Source organism: Ischnura elegans, chromosome 9 (genome assembly GCF_921293095.1).
Source record: "Ischnura elegans chromosome 9, ioIscEleg1.1, whole genome shotgun sequence".
Lineage (NCBI taxonomy): Eukaryota > Metazoa > Arthropoda > Insecta > Odonata > Coenagrionidae > Ischnura > Ischnura elegans.
Genome location: NC_060254.1, coordinates 102,150,364 through 102,169,603, shown reverse-complemented (window position 1 = coordinate 102,169,603; position 19,240 = coordinate 102,150,364). Strand labels below are relative to the sequence as shown.

Here is a 19,240-nt window from a genome sequence, read left to right as displayed (position 1 = left end):
CTCCCATAGTCCTCCCATTCCCTCTCGGTTGGTTTCCATGCCTTAATGCATCGCTCCTGCCTCTCCCATCATTCTGCGAGAGCGACTCCCACGCCGTAACAGAGCCTTATAATAATGGCCCACACCACACTCTCCTGCGGCCGTTGGAGGATCGTTCGTGATCGCTTTCTCACCGAATCCTTCTCGTCCCGACGCATTCCGACGTGCTCGGCCTTCCGATACGCAAATCCCACTCTTCGCCAATCGTGCGCGCCGCGCTCCTTTCGTCGGATAATGTTGGCCGAGACGAAATATTTGGTTTCACTCCGATCACGGCTTTCATCACAGATTTTTCAATCTCATATTTTTTACGTTCTTTTGTGAGAATGCATCAATGTGATTATTTGAGAATTCTCATAAGTTTTGAACAATTATGCGTTAAATCTTTGTTAAAATTGTAATTTTTTCTTCAAAGTTGATTGTTCTAGCGACTCATCGGTATGTATCGTTAACATAATGGTTGTTTTGATACATTATTTCACTCCAGTTTTCTGCAGAATAATCTATATTACCTGAAGTATTTTCTGAAAGACGATACAATACATTCACGACGAAGATGATACATGATAACGTTTCTATTTTATTTAACAAATGCATGATTTGAAGGTTTTCTTATATCCTTGATCTTCCTCTTGTATCCTATCTCTTATTCCGCCTGAAAGAGCTTGAATGGGATTATAGGTAATGAATAATGTGTTCTTAAGTTTTTTGCCCTTTTTCTTAGGATATTTTGCTGTTTGAATGTCCTCCTGCTACTTTTACCTCCTTGTTAGTTTGGTTATCGATAAATTTATCTCCAGTATCTTCCTCCCTTCAGTATCTTCTCCGGCATTCGTTTTTCTCGTTCCAGCCGGCATTCGTTTTTTTCGTTCTTCTAATTTTTTAAGCAGGTACCGTTGTAAAGCAAGTGAGATCAGTCTTTATAAGTTAAGAAATAATCTCTTATTGCACTGCTGTTAAGTTCAATTCAAAAATAGTATTAAAAAGTGATTATGAAGTTTGTCTTGTATATAACTGTCGGTATGAGAACTTTAAATTCAGGTTAAGGAAGACCCATCACCTACCATAAAGCATTCGTGAGCTTTTTAACCGCAGAAAGCCTGATTAAAAGGATTTTTAAACTAGGAATACACTAAGATTTCTAGGATACTTTAAGCCACATCTCTCCTATCCGTATCCCAGTACTGTGAAATCTAAGTGGGTGTGTTCATTTGCCACGTATTTAACTGCATGTACCCGAGAATGAGTACCCTAACTCAATTATTGTAAGGTAAAAGATACAGTGTCCGGCGTGATACGGTGGAAATCTTTGATATTCAGCTTATTAAAACCACTTGTCTGTTTCCACACACTTTTATTTACACCGACCATGATTTCGGCAACTTGTGCCAACCTTGATAATGGCACAAGTTGCCGAAACCATGGTCGGTGTAAATTAAAGTGTGTGGAAACAGAAAAGTGGTTTTAATAAACTGACTATTGTAAGGTACCTAGTAACATGCATGACATATAAATCATGTAGCAATTAAGGAGAGTGATTATGCTATATGTTGATCGTATTTCCACATCTTTCCCTAATTCATCTCTTTTTTCCCCGACGAAAATTGTTTCTTCACCACAACTTCCTGAGTCAGTTCAAACTAGCTATACCGCGCTTCCTATGGCTTTTCATCACTCCTTGAAACTGGTTTGACAGCTGGGTCGAGTCTTTGGCAACGGGGTCTTTTGGTCGCATACCCCAGCCCTTTCTTTCGTCCTTACGGCACCTGATACACTTCCTTGTGTTCCCTCCTATATTTATGGCTTCTAATATTTTTAAAAACCTTTCTGAGACTGAGTAAAGTGGTCTTAGCTCTATTGTTTTACGAGATCGTCAGAAAAATGTGTTGTCTTTGCATAAGATTATCCCAGTTATTGCTTTCCTACGCCATTATGGCCCACCGCAAAACTTAAAAGGATTCCAAAACTTTTTCCTTTCTCCATACATTTGCATAATTCTATTCCGCTCTTGAAACTTAAAATTCTGTTGATGTCGCACTTAGCTCTAATGAAGAATGATATACCTGTCCACGTTTTATGATTTGCTGTATTTTCTGAAGTGCTTCATAATTTGTTTGCTTTCATGAAGAATAAATACGATCAGTGGTGCGCTGAATATTTGGTGCGTTTTTGCTATACGTTGGAAATTTTAACAATCAGAAGAAACTTGTTAAAGAAAAATTCCTAGAAAAATGTTTTTTATCTTTCTGCATTGGTTGACGCTGAGATGAGATGGCATAGGGAATTTTATGATAGTTTATGCCGTATGCATTTTATAACATAAGGAAACCCTCTGGAAAATATTTAATGGCAGGTATTTACTTTACCTGTACTGATAAATATGTCTTCCTTTATTCCTCAAAGATCTTAATTTTGTAAAATAATTTTGAACGTGAAATTTGAAAAATAGCTACTGAGTTTCTTAGCAGGTGTCATAGCGTAAGGATTTCAGAATTTATCTCTTCTTCCTCCTTGTCCAGGAAGGTTAAATTACTTAAGAGACGGTGCATTATTTATTTTTAAATCCAACATTTATGAATTCCCTGAATGGGAGGAACTGAAAATGATATATATATTTTAGAATTCGCAGGCATAGTTTTCATTTCTTTTTCTTCTATTATTTCCATGCTTAAAGACTCCAATTCGATGCACTCATTGGAGTCCTAAATAGTTAAGAATCCAATGGTCTAGCCATCTTGATAGCGATATATACTGCCCCTTTGATGCCATCATAATAATTTAGTAGCTGAGGTTTGGAAAGCTATGAAGTGGATCTATAAGGAAGAAATTCCGACTCAATACTCCGCTTCCAGAGCACAGAAGGTCAACATACGTAGATGAAGATATTTGCTCTTTGGGATACATACCATTCAGGATATTCCCATAGTGTAGGTAATATTCTCTCTGCAGTGATAGCAGCTTTCACTGTTTGCAAGAAACGGAAATTGGCTTTCAACGGTACCCGAAAACGATGTAATCTCTTGGTGTTTCAAAGTCAGTGGTAATTCTATGCGGAGAAAAGGACATCAAAAGTAAATCCCTATTTTTTCAGTGAAAAATCGCTTGCTGTCGCATGCAGGCTATATGTTTTGAATGCAATTCATAAAGTAGCCATATAATTTTGTCTTAAATGTTTTTATCTTACCTTTCATGAAAATTAATTCAGATCTGACACAAAAGAAACTGTGATGCTTCCGTTGGAACAATAAACTTGACATCCATATGCTCACCATGAATTGGAGGTAAACATATACTTTTTTTACTCGAAACGTGTAATCTCTCCATATTCAATACATTTGTCATTTGATATTTCTTTGGCTGCAACCTTAATTCTTATTACCTCAATGCTATGTTTACGTTTCAAAATTAATGTGTGTAGAACTATTGTGCGAATCATATTTTTTTAACTATTTAAGCATAGATCATACAAAATCAGGGCCGCTCGGAGATATTTTGGTAGTTCTCCATATGTATTGTAGTTTATCATTTTCTTTTCGCAGTGTATTACTAATCAATGGAATGAGGAGCCATATTTCAAAAATGGATTTCCACGATATATTTGTGTTGCCACAAGTAATACAAATAATAAATTCGTTCTAGTGCTTACGTACCTGTGATAAAATTACGAAGCACCTTTTTCCTGAATTACTATGTATCTAATAGATCACTTAACTTCACAGTGATGAAAGTTGGCCCAAGTGTGCTACATGGTGTTTCAGTTCTTTGTGCCTATTTGAAGTACTAGCTAAACGTGTCTGTCCATTTTCATTAAAAGAACTTCAGTTATTTATAGTTCCCGATTGCTCTTACAGATGGAATGAATTCCCAATATTCTTATCCTTAATAATTTTGAATCAAGCGGCATGTCTTAGGGATACGCCAAATTTTCAGAAACAACGTCATGGTCGAGAAATGGATTCCACTGTGTGGTCGGACACTTTCTGTGAGTTGTGTATGAATATCTAGTGCTTTCCCGGTGAATGGAATGAGTAAGGTTTTCTCGGAATGTTCTTTTCCATGGAGAGACTTTCATATTTACGCAGCAATTTGTAATGATGAATAATTCTCAGATTTGCTGCTATGAAATGTCTCTCAGCTGCCCTGATTTTGTATGAAATAGCTTTCAAACGTCACGTGAGTCGCTATCTTCAACTTTTGGATGTTGAGGGACAAAATTATAGGAACATAAGTGTATTTCCGCAATTTTCCTTGTTTGCAAACCCCAAAAAATTGCTAATTGAATGATGCATAGCTGTAGCCTTTTGTTCTCCTTGAAGTTCAGAGGGAACCTTTCGAGAAAATGTAGGTACAGTTCAGCTAAATTACGCGATTTAAACGTAAATATTCTAAATTCTAGTGGTGCTTGGATAAAACGTCATTTTCCGCTCGCTTAACTTAGGTTCGAATTCAAAGACAGGCTTAATTTAAACTAGGAGTTTATTTTTTTATGTACATGGATTAAATAATCAATCCAAAGGGAGAGGTGGGGTGTGGGAATGAGAGGGAATTAGTGAAGGAGGGCCTTGCCGTAGCCGTAACCTCCGTATCCGGCGTAGCCGTAGGGGGAAGCGTAGGCCCTGGCGCCGTAAGCAAGAGCGGGGGCGGCGTAAGAGGCGACAGCGGGAGCGTGGTAGGCAGCCACGGCGGGAGCGGCGTGGTAAGCGACGGGAGCGGCAACAGCCTTAACGACGGGAGCGGCCTTGACGACAGCGGCTTCCTTGTGGACGACGGCGTTGAATCCGTTGACGGGGTCAGCGGTGTAGTCGACGATACGGCGGGTTCCGTCAGCCTCAACAAGGCTGTAAGATCCCTGGACGACATCTCCGTCACGGCTCTCGTGCTGGCTCTTGGAGTCTCCGGTCAGAGCATCCTGGATGTCATAAGAGTAGGAGTACTGGGGATGAGGGTCGAAGTCGGTGTCAACGGCGACCTTGGCGGGTGCGGCATAAGCGACGGGAGCGGCGTGGGCGACGGTGTGGACGGGTGCGGCGTAGGCAGCGCGGGCGTAGGCGGGAGCGGCGTATCCGTAAGCGGGTGCGGCGTAAGCGGCACGGGCGTAGGCGGGAGCGGCGTAGCCGTGGGCGGCGTACGCAGCGGGTGCACCGTAGGTGGCGACTGTCGAGCCAACGACAGCGGGTGCACCGATGACTCCGGCGCGGGCCACGGCCAGGACGGCGGCGAAAACGACGAACTGTGTGAACGGAAGACAATGCTGAATTAGTGTGGGGAGATTTCAATGCTCACATGTAACGGTAGTTAAAGTTGAATTAGGCTGGGGAGACTTCAATGCTCGCTCTTAATCGGAGGAAATGTTAAAATAGAATGGGGGGATTACAATGCTCGCTGATTAATGGAGTGTTTGTTTAATTAGTATGGGGAGTTTTGATTGCTCGTACAGTACTTTCGAATAAATAACTTGGAGTTCTCTTTGCGTGAATTTAAGTAGATATGTAAATTGAATTCTCAATTAGTCATCGGAGCGAAAACCCGTGTTTAATTTTATGAAATAAAAATCTATTTGATATTTGTGGTGATCGCAATCGCATTTATACAGGATATACTGTATGAGCTCATTAAGCTTTTTATTGTAATGATCCCGTGTTTGAATCTACTTAATGGCCAATAATTGTATTGGTAATGACATTTATGTTATATTTAATTGGCGTTCCCCGAGTTTTTTTGCGACTTTAATTAGTTTTCGTTAAGGTAAACCGGCCCTTCATTTATTAGGCCTAAGGAAGACAATTGGAAAGCATTCCAGCTATGAGGAGATTGATAGAAGACTGAGCTATTTTTGGAAATTCTCTAGGTTTGGTGAGCAAATATAGGGGATTGTTGCCAAAACTGACTTGCTTATGTGCAATTGATTGTATTGAAGAAATTCGTGAAATGGGTTTCGATTTCCTATGGTCTACAAAAAGTCTAGAAAATATATCCAAGAATCAATGCAATTCTAAGGAAAAGTATTTAAAGTGTCTCTTTCTGAACAGTAATTTCTCCGCGATTCACTAGTGTAGGAAACTATTTTCCTCCGAAAAGTTTGCGCCGCTGACGGGAGTCGAGGCCAGGTCCTTCGAGCAGAAGGAAAACTAGCCCCCGCAACGACTCGGTCTCTGCGTAAGCTCCCCGTGGCACTGTTATCCAACTTCTCTGGCACAATCTCCGTGGGGTCTTTACGACCGTAGTCCGACCGCTCGTCGCAGTTGTGCTTACCTTGAATGCCATTGCGATGTGGTTAACTCGTAGCTTAACACTGACCCTTCCTGGTGATCGCCTGCGTATTTATACCACTCGAATGCCTCCCCCAGTCTCCCATCGGCGGAAAGGGAGACTTTCATTTTGTGTCCGTCCCCTGGGACCGTTCCCTTCCTTCCCCAAATCATTGCACACCTTTCAGTCATGTGGCTAACGCCCATTTTTTTATTCAGACCTTTTATCCTTTGATCTCAATCTTCTACACCCACTAAATTTTATTATCCCTCTCCTCGCCGAAACTCATTGTGCCTTTGTATTGATTTGATTTATCTCCTGTGTGCATGCATTTTTTTCACATTCCCATATTGCGTAACTCCAAAGTAATTGTAAACCAAATTGCCTCGTACACAAGAATTCGTTGTAATAATTAAAGTTTTTAAGAGTGTAAAATAAGTGCAAACATCTTTGGGAAGCAGAATGAGTCCTAATTCTATTTTAACATCTTTTCCTGAATTTAAATTTGCCAACATTTTATTTTACCGATTTTGTGATTATGGTATTTGTTCATTGATTTTGTGGACCGATTGGCTCTCGATTTTTAATATCACAGTTATGCGGAAATTAGTTCTATAAATTTTATTTGTGGCAATATAATTCCAGTGGGGCAAAAACCTCCGCATATTTTTACATAATTTCTGTCCGTCAGTATAGTCTCTACGAGGAAATATTTATGTACGATCCTCATCCATGCCTTTCAGATGTGATTTTTTTCTTTTGCGTGTAAAAATTTGTTTCTGTATATATCTTTTACTTATTAGCTTCATGTTCCCCTAATTACTCATAATACACGTAATCGTGAATCGCTTCTTCAAGTGCTATGGCGGTATTGATATTGACTGGATACTTAGAGAGAAAACTCGACTCCTATGCCTCGGTTTTATATTATGTGGCTGGTACAAGTTGCTGTTGTAAATCATAATTTTGTCATGTCTTTTTTTTTGGTCAGTGTGTGTCGTTGTCGATTTTAATTTTTTTAGAACTATGCTACCAGCCTCGCATTTCGTATTTCCTTTGAATGTTTCATTCCGTGGTCTTGCATGGATATTAGTTTGTAATAATGTTTTTTTTAAATTTATTTATGAAATAAAATCCTATTATTTTATTCAGTCGTATGTTTAGCTTGTATACTATCAATTTGTATTTCGTATATAATGATTATGCTCCTATTTGTTACATTATAATTATCAAAATAATCATTACAATTAACAAATTAAATATCCTAATGCTGATTTTGTTGTTTCTTATATTTAATATTTTAACGCTACCATAAGTTCCTGCTTATTGTGCATTTATATTTATACATTAAATTTTAAATAACATTTATTAATATTTAAATTTTTATGTAATGTAATTACTTGATTTTTTTGTATTCATAGCCCTTTATATCCATTCATGTATTTAATGTTTGTATTCATTCCTTTGCCCAGATTTTCTCATGTAAGCTGACTTCAGACTTTTTTCATTTCCTGTTGTCTGCCTAAGCTTGAGCCTTGTCGACTTATTCAGAAATAATTCATTGCATATTTTTATTTATTCTATTATTTCTATACCAAGCAAGTTAATGTCTGTAATTTAGCTTTATTTTTGCTTTATTATTAGGACTCAATCTTTTGAATGGAGTTTAAGTAATTTATATACCCATGTAAAATTATTGATACTTTATATCGTATTGGGAGGAGAATGTTTGAGCTCAGTTTATTCCCAAAGCATCTTCTTATAAATCACAGTTGGAGGTAATGGGTATTTTATTGAGATTTGCATAATGTCACTGGGAACTGATTTATCTTATGTAACTGACCGGTCGATTACGGAGTATCGTAGAGCACGCTCGTTTTATAACGGGGGAGTAGTTGACCTTTGCAAATGATGGAACATATGGTTTATTCGAGGCTATAAATCGCAAAAAATAGTACCGATTGCTGGTAATTCACGTGGTTACACACCACCAGCTCAATTCGATTCTTTCGAATTTATTTCATGTTTTATCTTTCATTTATATTTGCTTTTTTTTGTTCTCACCGCGGTCCACTTATGTCCGTCCATCCGTTCCCCCTACACTGCCCCCTATCCAACTCTGCCGCTACCCTTTCCACCTTTCAGTACGAAACTCAAAACGCCTCCGTTCCCCCCGCGCCCCTCCCTCACGCATTCTCTTACTCCATTTCTCGAGCTGAGAAGTTTCCGGATTGCGTAAGGGGGAGAAAAAGGCGGTTCCATTGGGGTGCTGCGAAATCTCACTGCTTGACCCCTGTTTTCGGCAGGGCATTTAATGGGTCCCCCCCTCTAACAGTGATAGCCTTGGACTAATCCTGACGGTGACCAGGGAGAAGGTGAAGCGGCCCTTAGGCCACCTTTCGTTCCGATCTGGGAACCTTGTTCACGAATTGTGCCTTTGTCAAATTGTGCGTGACCTTATAAAAAATGTTCCGAAAGTGAGCGTGGTTTGGTGCAAGAATTCGGGGTGGTTATTAAATTTGACGAGGTTGATCTGAAGAAAAAAAAATTCGGTGGTGGAATACACGCTGTTTAGGTCAAGAGTGGTATAGCACGAGGAAAGGCATTTTCTAACGGAGCGGCGGCATTTATTAACGCCTAGCAGATTAATTCACATTAAATTTTCAGGGACCACTTACCGCAGCTGTATCATTAAAGCGATGAGGAATTTATATAAATCTCGTACGATTCCAATTAATCTTTGATTAAAAATACCTTGGTTGTGAATTTTATTCAGCATATATCAGAATTCCGGTAGACAAAATTAATTGTGCTGCCTTGTGTTTATCATCTTCCTCTTTGAAATTATGGATTTATTATCGTAGTAAATAACGTAAAGTACCTTCTTCAATACAAAAAGAAACGAGTTGTCAAGGTGTATTTCTCGTTCTAATCATAGGTATATTGCTTATTTCCGATACTGAACCATGGATTATCAGATTTTTGGCCCAAGCGATAGACCGCTGCACCTCTATTTCTGTAGCTGTATTAGAAATTTAATAATGTAGGTACTAGGAATTTTGATTTACTTGGTGGATTTGTAGTTTTACTTCCCTACTGAGTTTATTTTTCCTTGGCTTAAGTCATGAAAAGAATGTTTGACTGAAAAGTACTTTTAGAGCTGAAAACTCATTGGATTGGATATATCCTTTGGCATTTGTGCTTGTGGTTAGGTTCGAACATCTTTTTCAGTGTTATATTCAAGAATTAGTTTAAATCTTTTTTATGCTCGAGCTGATCAAATCTCACCATGATGATAATCATCGCATAGGAAAAGGAGGTAAATTTTTATTCCCTAAAGATAAAATTTTATTTTTGTCTATAGCCCCTTTCAGTATGAGCGTATTATATTTGGATCTCATTCATTCTGATTTTTAAAAAAGTATTTTTTTCTTTTCCTTTATGTTATTTCATTACAGTTCGTGAGCTGAAACATTAGGGAATGTGGTGTAAATGGCATTAAGGCGAAACGTTATCATTTAAATCTACATATTATTCACCTATGCTACAAATGTCATTAAATATCTATGTGTATGGGAATATGAGAAGCTTCTATGAATGGAACAGGTTTCAGTATAGCTTGTCAGAATAGTTTACTGACCAGTCATTGAGAGAGAGGTCCAATTTAGGTTCCTTTTTCGTATTCAAAACTATTTATTCCGGGGGACTGTATTAAATATTGGAATCGATTGATAGTTGACCCATTATTTATTAAACCTAAAAAGCCTTTTCACCTGGAGAAGTGTATTTATTTGGTTCTGTGGCCCTGATATATTTGGAAATATCGCCATATATTGTTTGGTAATGTTATTAAGATAATTTATTATACAACATAGCTTTTGGCTTGAGAATTTGAAACTTAATTACAATTTAGAGACAGTGGATGATAGCTTATATAATAAGTATGATACAATGTGTGTTAAATCGTTGCTTCCTGTGGTAACTTAACATAGTGAGTAAACCGCTTCGGCAGTGATAACTGTCACGGTGCGAGTTTGGTTAATGTAGCAAGTTGCGATTCCTCATTTTTACTGGGAATATTTAGATTAAATCCAAATTGTTTGTTTTTCTTTGCCGATTTGCTCACATGTGCGAAAGAGCAGGGAAAATTTTGTTCTCGTAGTAATTTTTTTCGTTGCAAAATATATGTTTCCTATGAAATTTACTTATCGCCTTTACCAGTAACAACTGCTTCTAGGACAGCGAGTGTCCTTGTGCCCAAAAAATGCATTCCCAGTGTTATAGACATGCTCTTTCACATGGTTCCACATCGATATACTCTTTCATAAGGTTCTACGGGATCTCCAAGTTCTTTTATTAGCTCTCCGATTCTTCGCGCAAACTCATTTAACTTTTTAGAAAGATTCTCGAGTTTGTCTTGACCATGATATTATTTATGAATCGCCCAAGAGAAGGTTTTTTTTAATTGCCGCATAACTATTACGTTTTAATGTGTCTTAAGCATCAGTAACTCATCACAAAATACAAAAGAAATTTCTCGAAACAAAATATCAAATTTTCCAACCAGCTCATTAGAATTTTATATTAGAATATATTTTGATCGTGATGTAATGATTGAGCTTACTTTTGTTGTGAAAACCCAATGGCCTTTCCAGCATATGTACTAGAGCAACACAGCAGAGGGATATCATAGCATAAGTTATCGAGGATATTTTTTTGAGGTTATCCTCATTTCTCTAGTAGCTTTGGATGAATATCTGTGACTGTAATTAAAAATTTGGTCATGCTTCCGAGTATTTCGACTAGAAATACACTTCAGATGGTATGGCCGTAGAACAACCCACGGAAGTCGAAATTGACTAAATGAGAAACAAAACGAAAGTACTTGGCTAATGTTACTTTTCGTTATGTCATGAATGGTCTTAAATCGAAACTTGAATACTTGCATGTCGTGGAAGTGTACTTAAGTACTTGTAAGTGGTGGAAGGGCTCTATATTAGCTATGAAAAACACCTCGTTATATGCATCATTTATTTCAAAATTACTGCCGGTTTTGGCTGTTAGGGTAAATTAAGAGATGCCGCACACCTTGTAAAATTACTGTATTTCGTCATATTTTTCTTTTTCGATTAAACTATGTGGTAAATATAGGGAGTAATCTTGTGTCTAACGTACGCATAAAAAATATTCTTATATTATTCTTCTCTTAGCTGTAAGACTTACTTTTGTGAAACATTACCTCGCGGCATCTATCCCGTATATTGCGGGTGTAACGCCGCACCTATAAGGGTGATACGCCGCATGTAATAAATATTATTAACTTTTTATTAGTAATGTTACTAAAACCGACTAAAACTGATTTCTATATGCTGCAGCTCCATTAAAAAGGAAAATTTTCGCAATATTGAAGTTTTTGAAAAATAAAATATGAAAATATTTTTGGTGTATTGCTACTATTTTTCTAATTGATGGTTCATATCTACGATTGTATTGCAACTGAAATGCAGTTTGTAAAACCAGAGCTATGTTTATTTGGTTATATTATAAACATACACATGTAAAAACCAATAAATTTAACTAACATGGGATATATTTATCCAATTTTTATTGAAAAATACAAGTTGAACCGAAGAAGTTTAGATAACAGAGACTTAATTTAGGAGTTTTTTATAATTGCATAATACAAATTGAAAAATAAATTAAGACAATTAATTTAAGTTATACGTTGTTTAAGTCAAACCTTGCTCTTGCCTACGAACTTAACATAGTAATGTGCAAATTATGCGTATAAATAATTAAATGCTACACCACCCAAAAACAATTTGTAGTTTCTACATGCACGCATAAACAGTTATAACGTTGCTAAAACCTGTAATAATTCTTTTGAAATCATTTTTCATTCCGTGCGGCGTCTCCCCCTTTATCCACGGGTGATACGCCGCACATCGAGGCTCTATGGCCTTAAAGACCAATATGTCTCAACTAGACGGAAAACATTCCGAGGAGAACTTACTGTTGCTGCAAACTTCAAACATACGTAATGTAGCAGTATTTCAGCGTCCGTTACGAATTTAGTGCAAGGCGAGGAGAAATTTTGAAGGTAAAATACCAGACTTATCTCAGTATTTGCGCTTTAAAATCTGTGAAACCAGTGAAAAATAAACGGGGCATCCCCACTTATTCCCTATATCTACTGTCCACCTGCAATGCGCATCTGCCCACGAAGTGTGAGGAAACGCCGAAATTAAGGGGGGTGCGCAGTCTATCCCGTATGTGGCGTCTCTCCCCGATTCGCCCCGCGCCTTTATCTAGTACATAAAATCCTATGATTTGATTTGAAAAAATGACTTAAATAGAATTGATTTTTATGGCCTTGGTAATGGCTTAACAGCCGAAACCGGTATTATTAAAAAAAATAAATTGTGGAAGTAACGAAGTGTTTTTCATTGGTAATATAAATAGCCTTACCTTCTGCGAAGAAAGAATTTGTGCTGGCTTCCAATGCACCGTTGTTTAAAATCTTCTCTGAATAACTCAATATTAACCTTTGAAGGACAGCTTTAAATCCCAGATTTATCACTGCATGACCGGGCATGTAAATGGCCTAGGTTTAAAATATAAGCAGCTCTCCAGTTAAGTCTCGAGCGACGAAACTCATTGTAAGCCGATTTTAAGCGAAGTGTGTCTCAGTGGTCGCTAAAGGGACCGCAAGGACGATAAAGGTTAATGCGGAAAATCATAGGCACAAAAATACAGATCCCTAATTGTTATTTGCAGTATATTTCCATTGCATCCATGACGTAGATAAGAAATGAGGGTTCGCATAATCTCAGCTATAAAATACATGTGCATGCTACAAAAATTTTCAAATTTTCAAAACAAATTTTCGGTTGCTGAAGGATCTGATTCCATCACTAGATTACTGTGTGTCACTTTCACTATCAATCAGAACGCGTAACTCCTCTATTTTCTGGAAATACTTCGAATTAGCGAAGATATTTGTATTCCCAACAATTTTGAGAATGGAGTTATTCGTGATGAGTGTGAGCCAATGGAGCTAAGAGCATGGGAAATATAAAACAACCCTCCCTTTTATTTGGCTCGTTTTTCGGCAGTACATAAATTTATCATGATTGTGAATAAGACTTTGATCACATATCACCAGATTGGGGTTTCCTCAGAATTGAGGGTTATCGGTCACGATAGAGGATTATTTATGGGAGTGATGTATGACTGTGCCCATTCTTTGTCATTGTGATATTCTTTCTCTCAGAAAAAGATCTCTTTTCTTTGAATATTTTTTTTTTAGGTCGAATAAGACTTTTATATTTTTCTCAACCAGCATTGTTTTGGCCAGTGGATCACTGTTATCACACACCTGGAGCCTAATGAAGCTATTTATTTGCTGCATATACTTACCTGATCAGCAATATAATCAGTCGATTAGCGTGCATGGAAAACATTTGCTTAAATACTAAAATTATTAAATAGATAATGCAAGGTTGAAAAATAAATTTGGCGATAGGCGTAAACGTCGAGGTTTACGGAACGGAAAGAAATGTGACTCCAGTAGTTGAGATTCCAGCGATTGCGATTAATATATTTAAGGAGAGTGAACGATTTAGGAATTGACTGGGACACCGTTAGCTATTTTAGATTTTATTTTTTAATGAATGTGTTTATTAACTCATGGTATATGCTGATTTATCGCAGATATAAATATTGTATTAATTGTTATGGACTTATTTGATGAACGTTTACTAAAAACCTATTCCTTCGCTTAAGTTATGTTAGTTACTACAAGTCCTTGAAGGTTTTTAGGATTGTGTTACTAACACCAGGATATCTCTTTTTGTGAACTAAAATATATTTATTCTTGTAGTATTTTGTGCTAAATTTGTTTTTACGGTGTAAAATTACGTTTGTTAGCCATTATTACCCGAAAAGTTATTTAGAGCCATTAATTAAGTCAACCATAGAGCTGGTGAAGTGCAGAGCATTTCACCATGTACTTTTGCCATTGATTTAGAGATTTATTTCACACACTCCTGGAAAACGAGGACTATTTGTTAAAAGGCAGATTCTAACCCTTGGGATTTCCCAAAATTATTTACTATCCAAAAACGACATTTTTGAAAACGGTAGGCGCGGAATGAAAGTAATACCTACTGTTAGGGGAAAAGATAAGCACATGAATAGTTTATCTGTTTCAGTACGTTATTTTTTAGCTTCCTCCCATTAAAATGTTGATAGAATCCAATACTTTGAACATCTCGTCAAGCATATAATTTATTTAGATTATTAGAATTATTTGCCTGTCGAAGAAAGGAGTAAACCTTTCTGAAATACGTTTGATTTTTTTGCTCAAAACTTGCATCGGATCGAATTTGTGAGTCGCGATCTTATACAACCTTGCAAAAGAGGTTTACATGCCTAGTTATTTATGCTAAGAATAAATCCCCATAAGATTTTCCCGCGCCTATTTGTTTCCTCTGGTCGTCCGAATTTCCTTTCCTAAATTTTATTTCATTTAACTTAGCAAGTTGCGTTGTATTATATGATTTTGATACCTTTCTCTAAATCAAAGATAATGGAACATCGAAACAATGCATCGAGGAAAAGAGTTAAGCAGATGAACTAATGGTAGGTTGGGTGGGAGGAGGTTCTTGGTATATTTATGGTAATTACTAAAGAAATAAAAAGATAACTGATTTAAAAATAGAACGAAACGAACGTTTATTTTTATTTACATGGATTAACTAATTAATCCAAATGGGTAGGGACTAGGGATGGGAAATAGATAGGAGTGGTTTATTTAGTGGATGAGGGTCTTGCCGTAGGCGCCATAACCGCCATAACCGGCATATCCGTAAGGGGAAGCGTAGGCCCTGGCGCCGTAAGCGACAGCGGGGGCGGCGTATGAGGCGACAGTGGGAGCGTGGTAGGCAGCCACGGCGGGTGCGGCGTGGTAGGCAGCCACGGCGGGAGCGGCGTGGTAGGCGACGGGAGCGGCAACGGCGGCCTTGACGACAGCGGGTTCCTTGTGGACGACTGCGTTGAATCCGTTGACGGGGTCAGCGGTGTAGTCGACGGTACGGCGGGTGCCGTCAGATTCGATGAGGCTGTACTGTCCCTGGACGACGTCTCCGTCACGGCTCTCGTGCTGGCTCTTGGAGTCTCCGGTCAGAGCATCCTGGATGTCATAGGAGTAGGAGTACTGGGGGTTGGGGTCGAAGTCGGTGTCAACGGCGACCTTGGCGTGTGCGGCGTAGGCGACGGGAGCGGCGTGGGCGACGGTGTGGACGGGTGTGGCGTAGGCAGCGCGGGCGTAGGCGGGAGCGGCGTATCCGTAAGCGGGTGCGGCGTATGCGGCACGGGCGTAGGCGGGTGCGGCGTATCCGTAAGCGGCGGGGGCGGCGTAGCCGTAGGATGCAGGTGCGATGACTCCGGCGTGGGCCACGGCCGCGAGGGCGGCGAGGATGACGAACTGCAGTGAAGAAAATGTGATTCATGATTGCTATGGACACAATAGATATTAGTATTTTTATACTAATTTTGCGTATCGAAAGATAAATTCTTCTCTTCGAAAGGAACGCTTTTTTCCAAACACCATTATTTTCGATTAAAGTGGTTGACTTATAACATTTGTGAAATGAACAAACTTTGTTGTATTCCACCGATGTATTTTAACGCATAACTCGTTTCGACGCAGCGGCGTCAATGTTAAATACTAATCACATTAGATCTGATGATTACGCCGCTGCATCGAAACTAGTCATGCCTTAAAATAAATTGTTGGAATACAACAAAGTTCCTTCATTTCATTCAAGATGAACTTCCGCAAAGTTGAGCCTTAGAACATATAGATATTCGTTGACTATTATTTTTCTAGATATTATTTGGGATCTTGCCTCTAGACTTAAAACTTTTTGTTATGTTCAAACGCGACTATCAGTTACGCAGCCAGAAAGTCGCTTCTGCTTTTGACGTATACATGTTGCCTGTTATACATATGTTTTCGTTTTCACATCGCACGTATCCATATGTTTCATTAAGTCAGCTGTATGCATTTTGTTTGATTACTGCATAAATTTTAATTCATTGTTAATACATTAATTCATAAAATGTGCTCTGAATGCTACCCATTTTACTGTACATTCATAACTGCGCAGTATCTGTCGTCTCTCCGAATTGTCAAGCTCTCACTTCTTTATTCATTTCCTATCCATTCCCAAATATCGTACTTTTTAGAAATTATTCTCGTCGTCGAATTTCGAGCATTCTTAAATAAGAAATTGAAGTCTCTAAGGTGGCCCTTCATTTAAAAGCTTGTACTCTAAATTCAATGTTTACGGATATAAATTATGCTTGAAGAGTAATTTGTACACCTACAGAACTATAAAGATTTTTCAATAATTATTTTTCTCCTTCTACTATTTCGCATTCGAATTATTAAAGAAACTGCTCCTTGGTCACTAAATCTAGTTTCTTACTGAAAAATGCAATACAGGTTACTTTAAGCTCCTTGATAATTCAATTTCAAACTCTTTTACATCGGTGATGCACCTTTATACTCCACGAGTGACTATTAGTATTAATGATATCATATCCAGTCCGTTGTTTCCATTTTATCTAGTTGTACTGACCGCGAGCAGAGAAATATGTACTTCACTGCGATAAATACTGCAATACTGATCATACTTTTCTTCTAATGGTAAAAATGTAAAAATCTCCTCCTTAAATTACGAGCCATGAATAAATTTTAATCTTCACTCGCCAAGTAATTTCTATCCGCACTTTTCCAGAGTTCTGTTTCGTCGTCTCTGATTATTTAGGGCGTAATCCATGTGTCTTGCACTTACCTTGTATGCCATTGCTGTGTGGTGAACTGTTAGCTTAACACTGACCCTTCCTGACGATTGCCTTCCTATTTATACGCTTTTAGATTCCTTCCAACCAAGCGTGGCCGTCAAAGAAGACTTTCGTTTTTTCACCGGTCCCTCCTGGCCCTTCCCACTCCTTCCTTCCCGCCTTATTGCACACCCTTTTGCCTTTTAGCTAACGCCCTGTTCACATTCTGAAATTTCTTCTTTCTTCTCATCAACTCTATCAGCGAGCGTTATATTTTTATATTCTCTTGCATGTCCCCTGTCGCTTAGGCGTCAAGCGGCTGTTGCTCAATCGCATCGGCGTTAACAAATTTGTCACTCACATCAGCAAAGTCCCTCATTTCTTATCTGTATCCATCCGCAAAAGGTTTTAATGGTACCTGCTTCATTCAGAAGAATGTCTTTGCACGATTTTAAACTATCTCTAAAGGCTTTCAGAGGATGCTTATTTTCAGCTTGTCAGATATAGATGCATTGTTAATTCTTTGCTGTTCCAATTGTGTCATATTTATGGAACTTTACTCCGTCTGGGATTTTTGGTTCGGATTTGTTTGACAGCGGAAGAATTACCGCATTGCGTTTTGACCGTTGGTCCAGTAAGTCGCTCAAATCTGTTATTAAGGGGGCGTTACCGAATAGCAACTTTCTAGAATTAATGGCTTTCATTTCGGGTGTAGCTCATTCACACGTTCCTTTTTTATCGCCATCGAGCCGAACTCAATTTAATGACACCTGCTTTATTCGTAAGAAAGGCTCATTTTAATCTTTACCTGACTTGAGGTCATTGGGAATCTGTTTCCTTGCTCTGAGGGTGGGATTACGTGCTCTATTTCCCAATTATTTTTTACCATGAAAATCTCTTTGTTACATCATATTTCTCCTCGTTGTTTCGTATTATTTGCTTTTTGAGTGCTTTGAACGACTCTATGACTCTCTCAATCGCTCATGTTGTCATTTTCGGGCTTATTTCGCTTTAGTTTATTATTATTCTTCCTAATCTATTATGTTTGTTGTTCTTAATGTTATTTTGGGGAGCGTAGAGGATCAGAGGGCAGTGAGTTGGACTAAGGATGGAAGGGTAATTTCGTGGTGGCGTAGATGAGGAATAATGAAGGCCATTCTATGTTGAATTTGTGAATTTTATGTTCCTCTAACTTGGTGCAGTGTAAAATCTACCGTCACCTATCCAAATGACACTTACGGTTGTATCATTAAGTAAGTGAAAGATAAATGCGATTCTATGCCTCATTTTAGCAGAAAATCGTTTTAAATGTATCTAGAGTTTGTGTTATGTCAGTATTGTGGTGTATATGATGTTGATCTGTTTTATAAGATATGTTACTGTTCTCATAGTTAGAAAATATTTCTTTTCGTTCCTTAAAAATCAAATACTGGTCATTTTTAGGCGATTAATATAATCATGTGGCTCCTGAACTATTTTCCAAGGTAGACGTTTTTTTTAAGAGTCTTTTTTATGTTTCTTTTATTTTCAAAGACTTTTGCTTACGACCTTATTATTCGGGAAACCTTAAGGTCCTCTACTGTACCTAAAATTTCGGGTCGCGTCTTAGAGTAGATTGTATCGAACCGAGTCGGACACATTTCCTTGGTAAGCTTTCATCTAAATTCATACAGTAACGTTCTGGTACGTCAGCAGATCGTGCTTTAAGGAATATATTTCTTATTCATTCATTATATTTTAGAGTATTATTTGGAATCGTTTGAATGAAATATTGCTTAGTATTATTTTACTTTATTGGAGCACGACGCATTTGGTTGTATACTACAACATTATTTCTTATTTACAAATATGGTGACTACGCTTAATGAGGATAAAATGGATCGGCCAAGTAATTCATGAGGAAGTGCTAAGAAAGGTGAGATAAAAGAGAAGTGTTCTGTGTACCCTAAGGAGAAAATGGGAAAACCTAGTCGGCCAATTTATGGGGCATGTTGGCCTAGTGAAGGTAATGAATGGAGAACCCTTTCCAACCAAACTTAGGATTACTGACTTTGATTTTGATCAAGTCATTATGTTTCTGTATGCTACATAACGCGCCGTG

General features: G+C 38.1%; 1 protein-coding gene across 1 annotated transcript; it reads right to left on the bottom strand.

Moving 5' to 3' along the window:
* Window positions 1-4,497: 4,497 nt before the first annotated feature.
* LOC124165009 lies at window positions 4,498-17,175 on the bottom strand. Its single transcript, XM_046542247.1, has 5 exons — window positions 17,151-17,175; window positions 15,124-15,775; window positions 13,708-13,762; window positions 6,292-6,352; window positions 4,498-5,269 (listed from the first exon to the last, which is right to left on the bottom strand). Exons 1-5 carry the CDS (start codon window positions 17,160-17,162, stop codon window positions 4,586-4,588), a joined length of 1,464 nt encoding a protein of 487 aa, XP_046398203.1. The 5' UTR covers window positions 17,163-17,175; the 3' UTR covers window positions 4,498-4,585.
* Window positions 17,176-19,240: the final 2,065 nt, after the last annotated feature.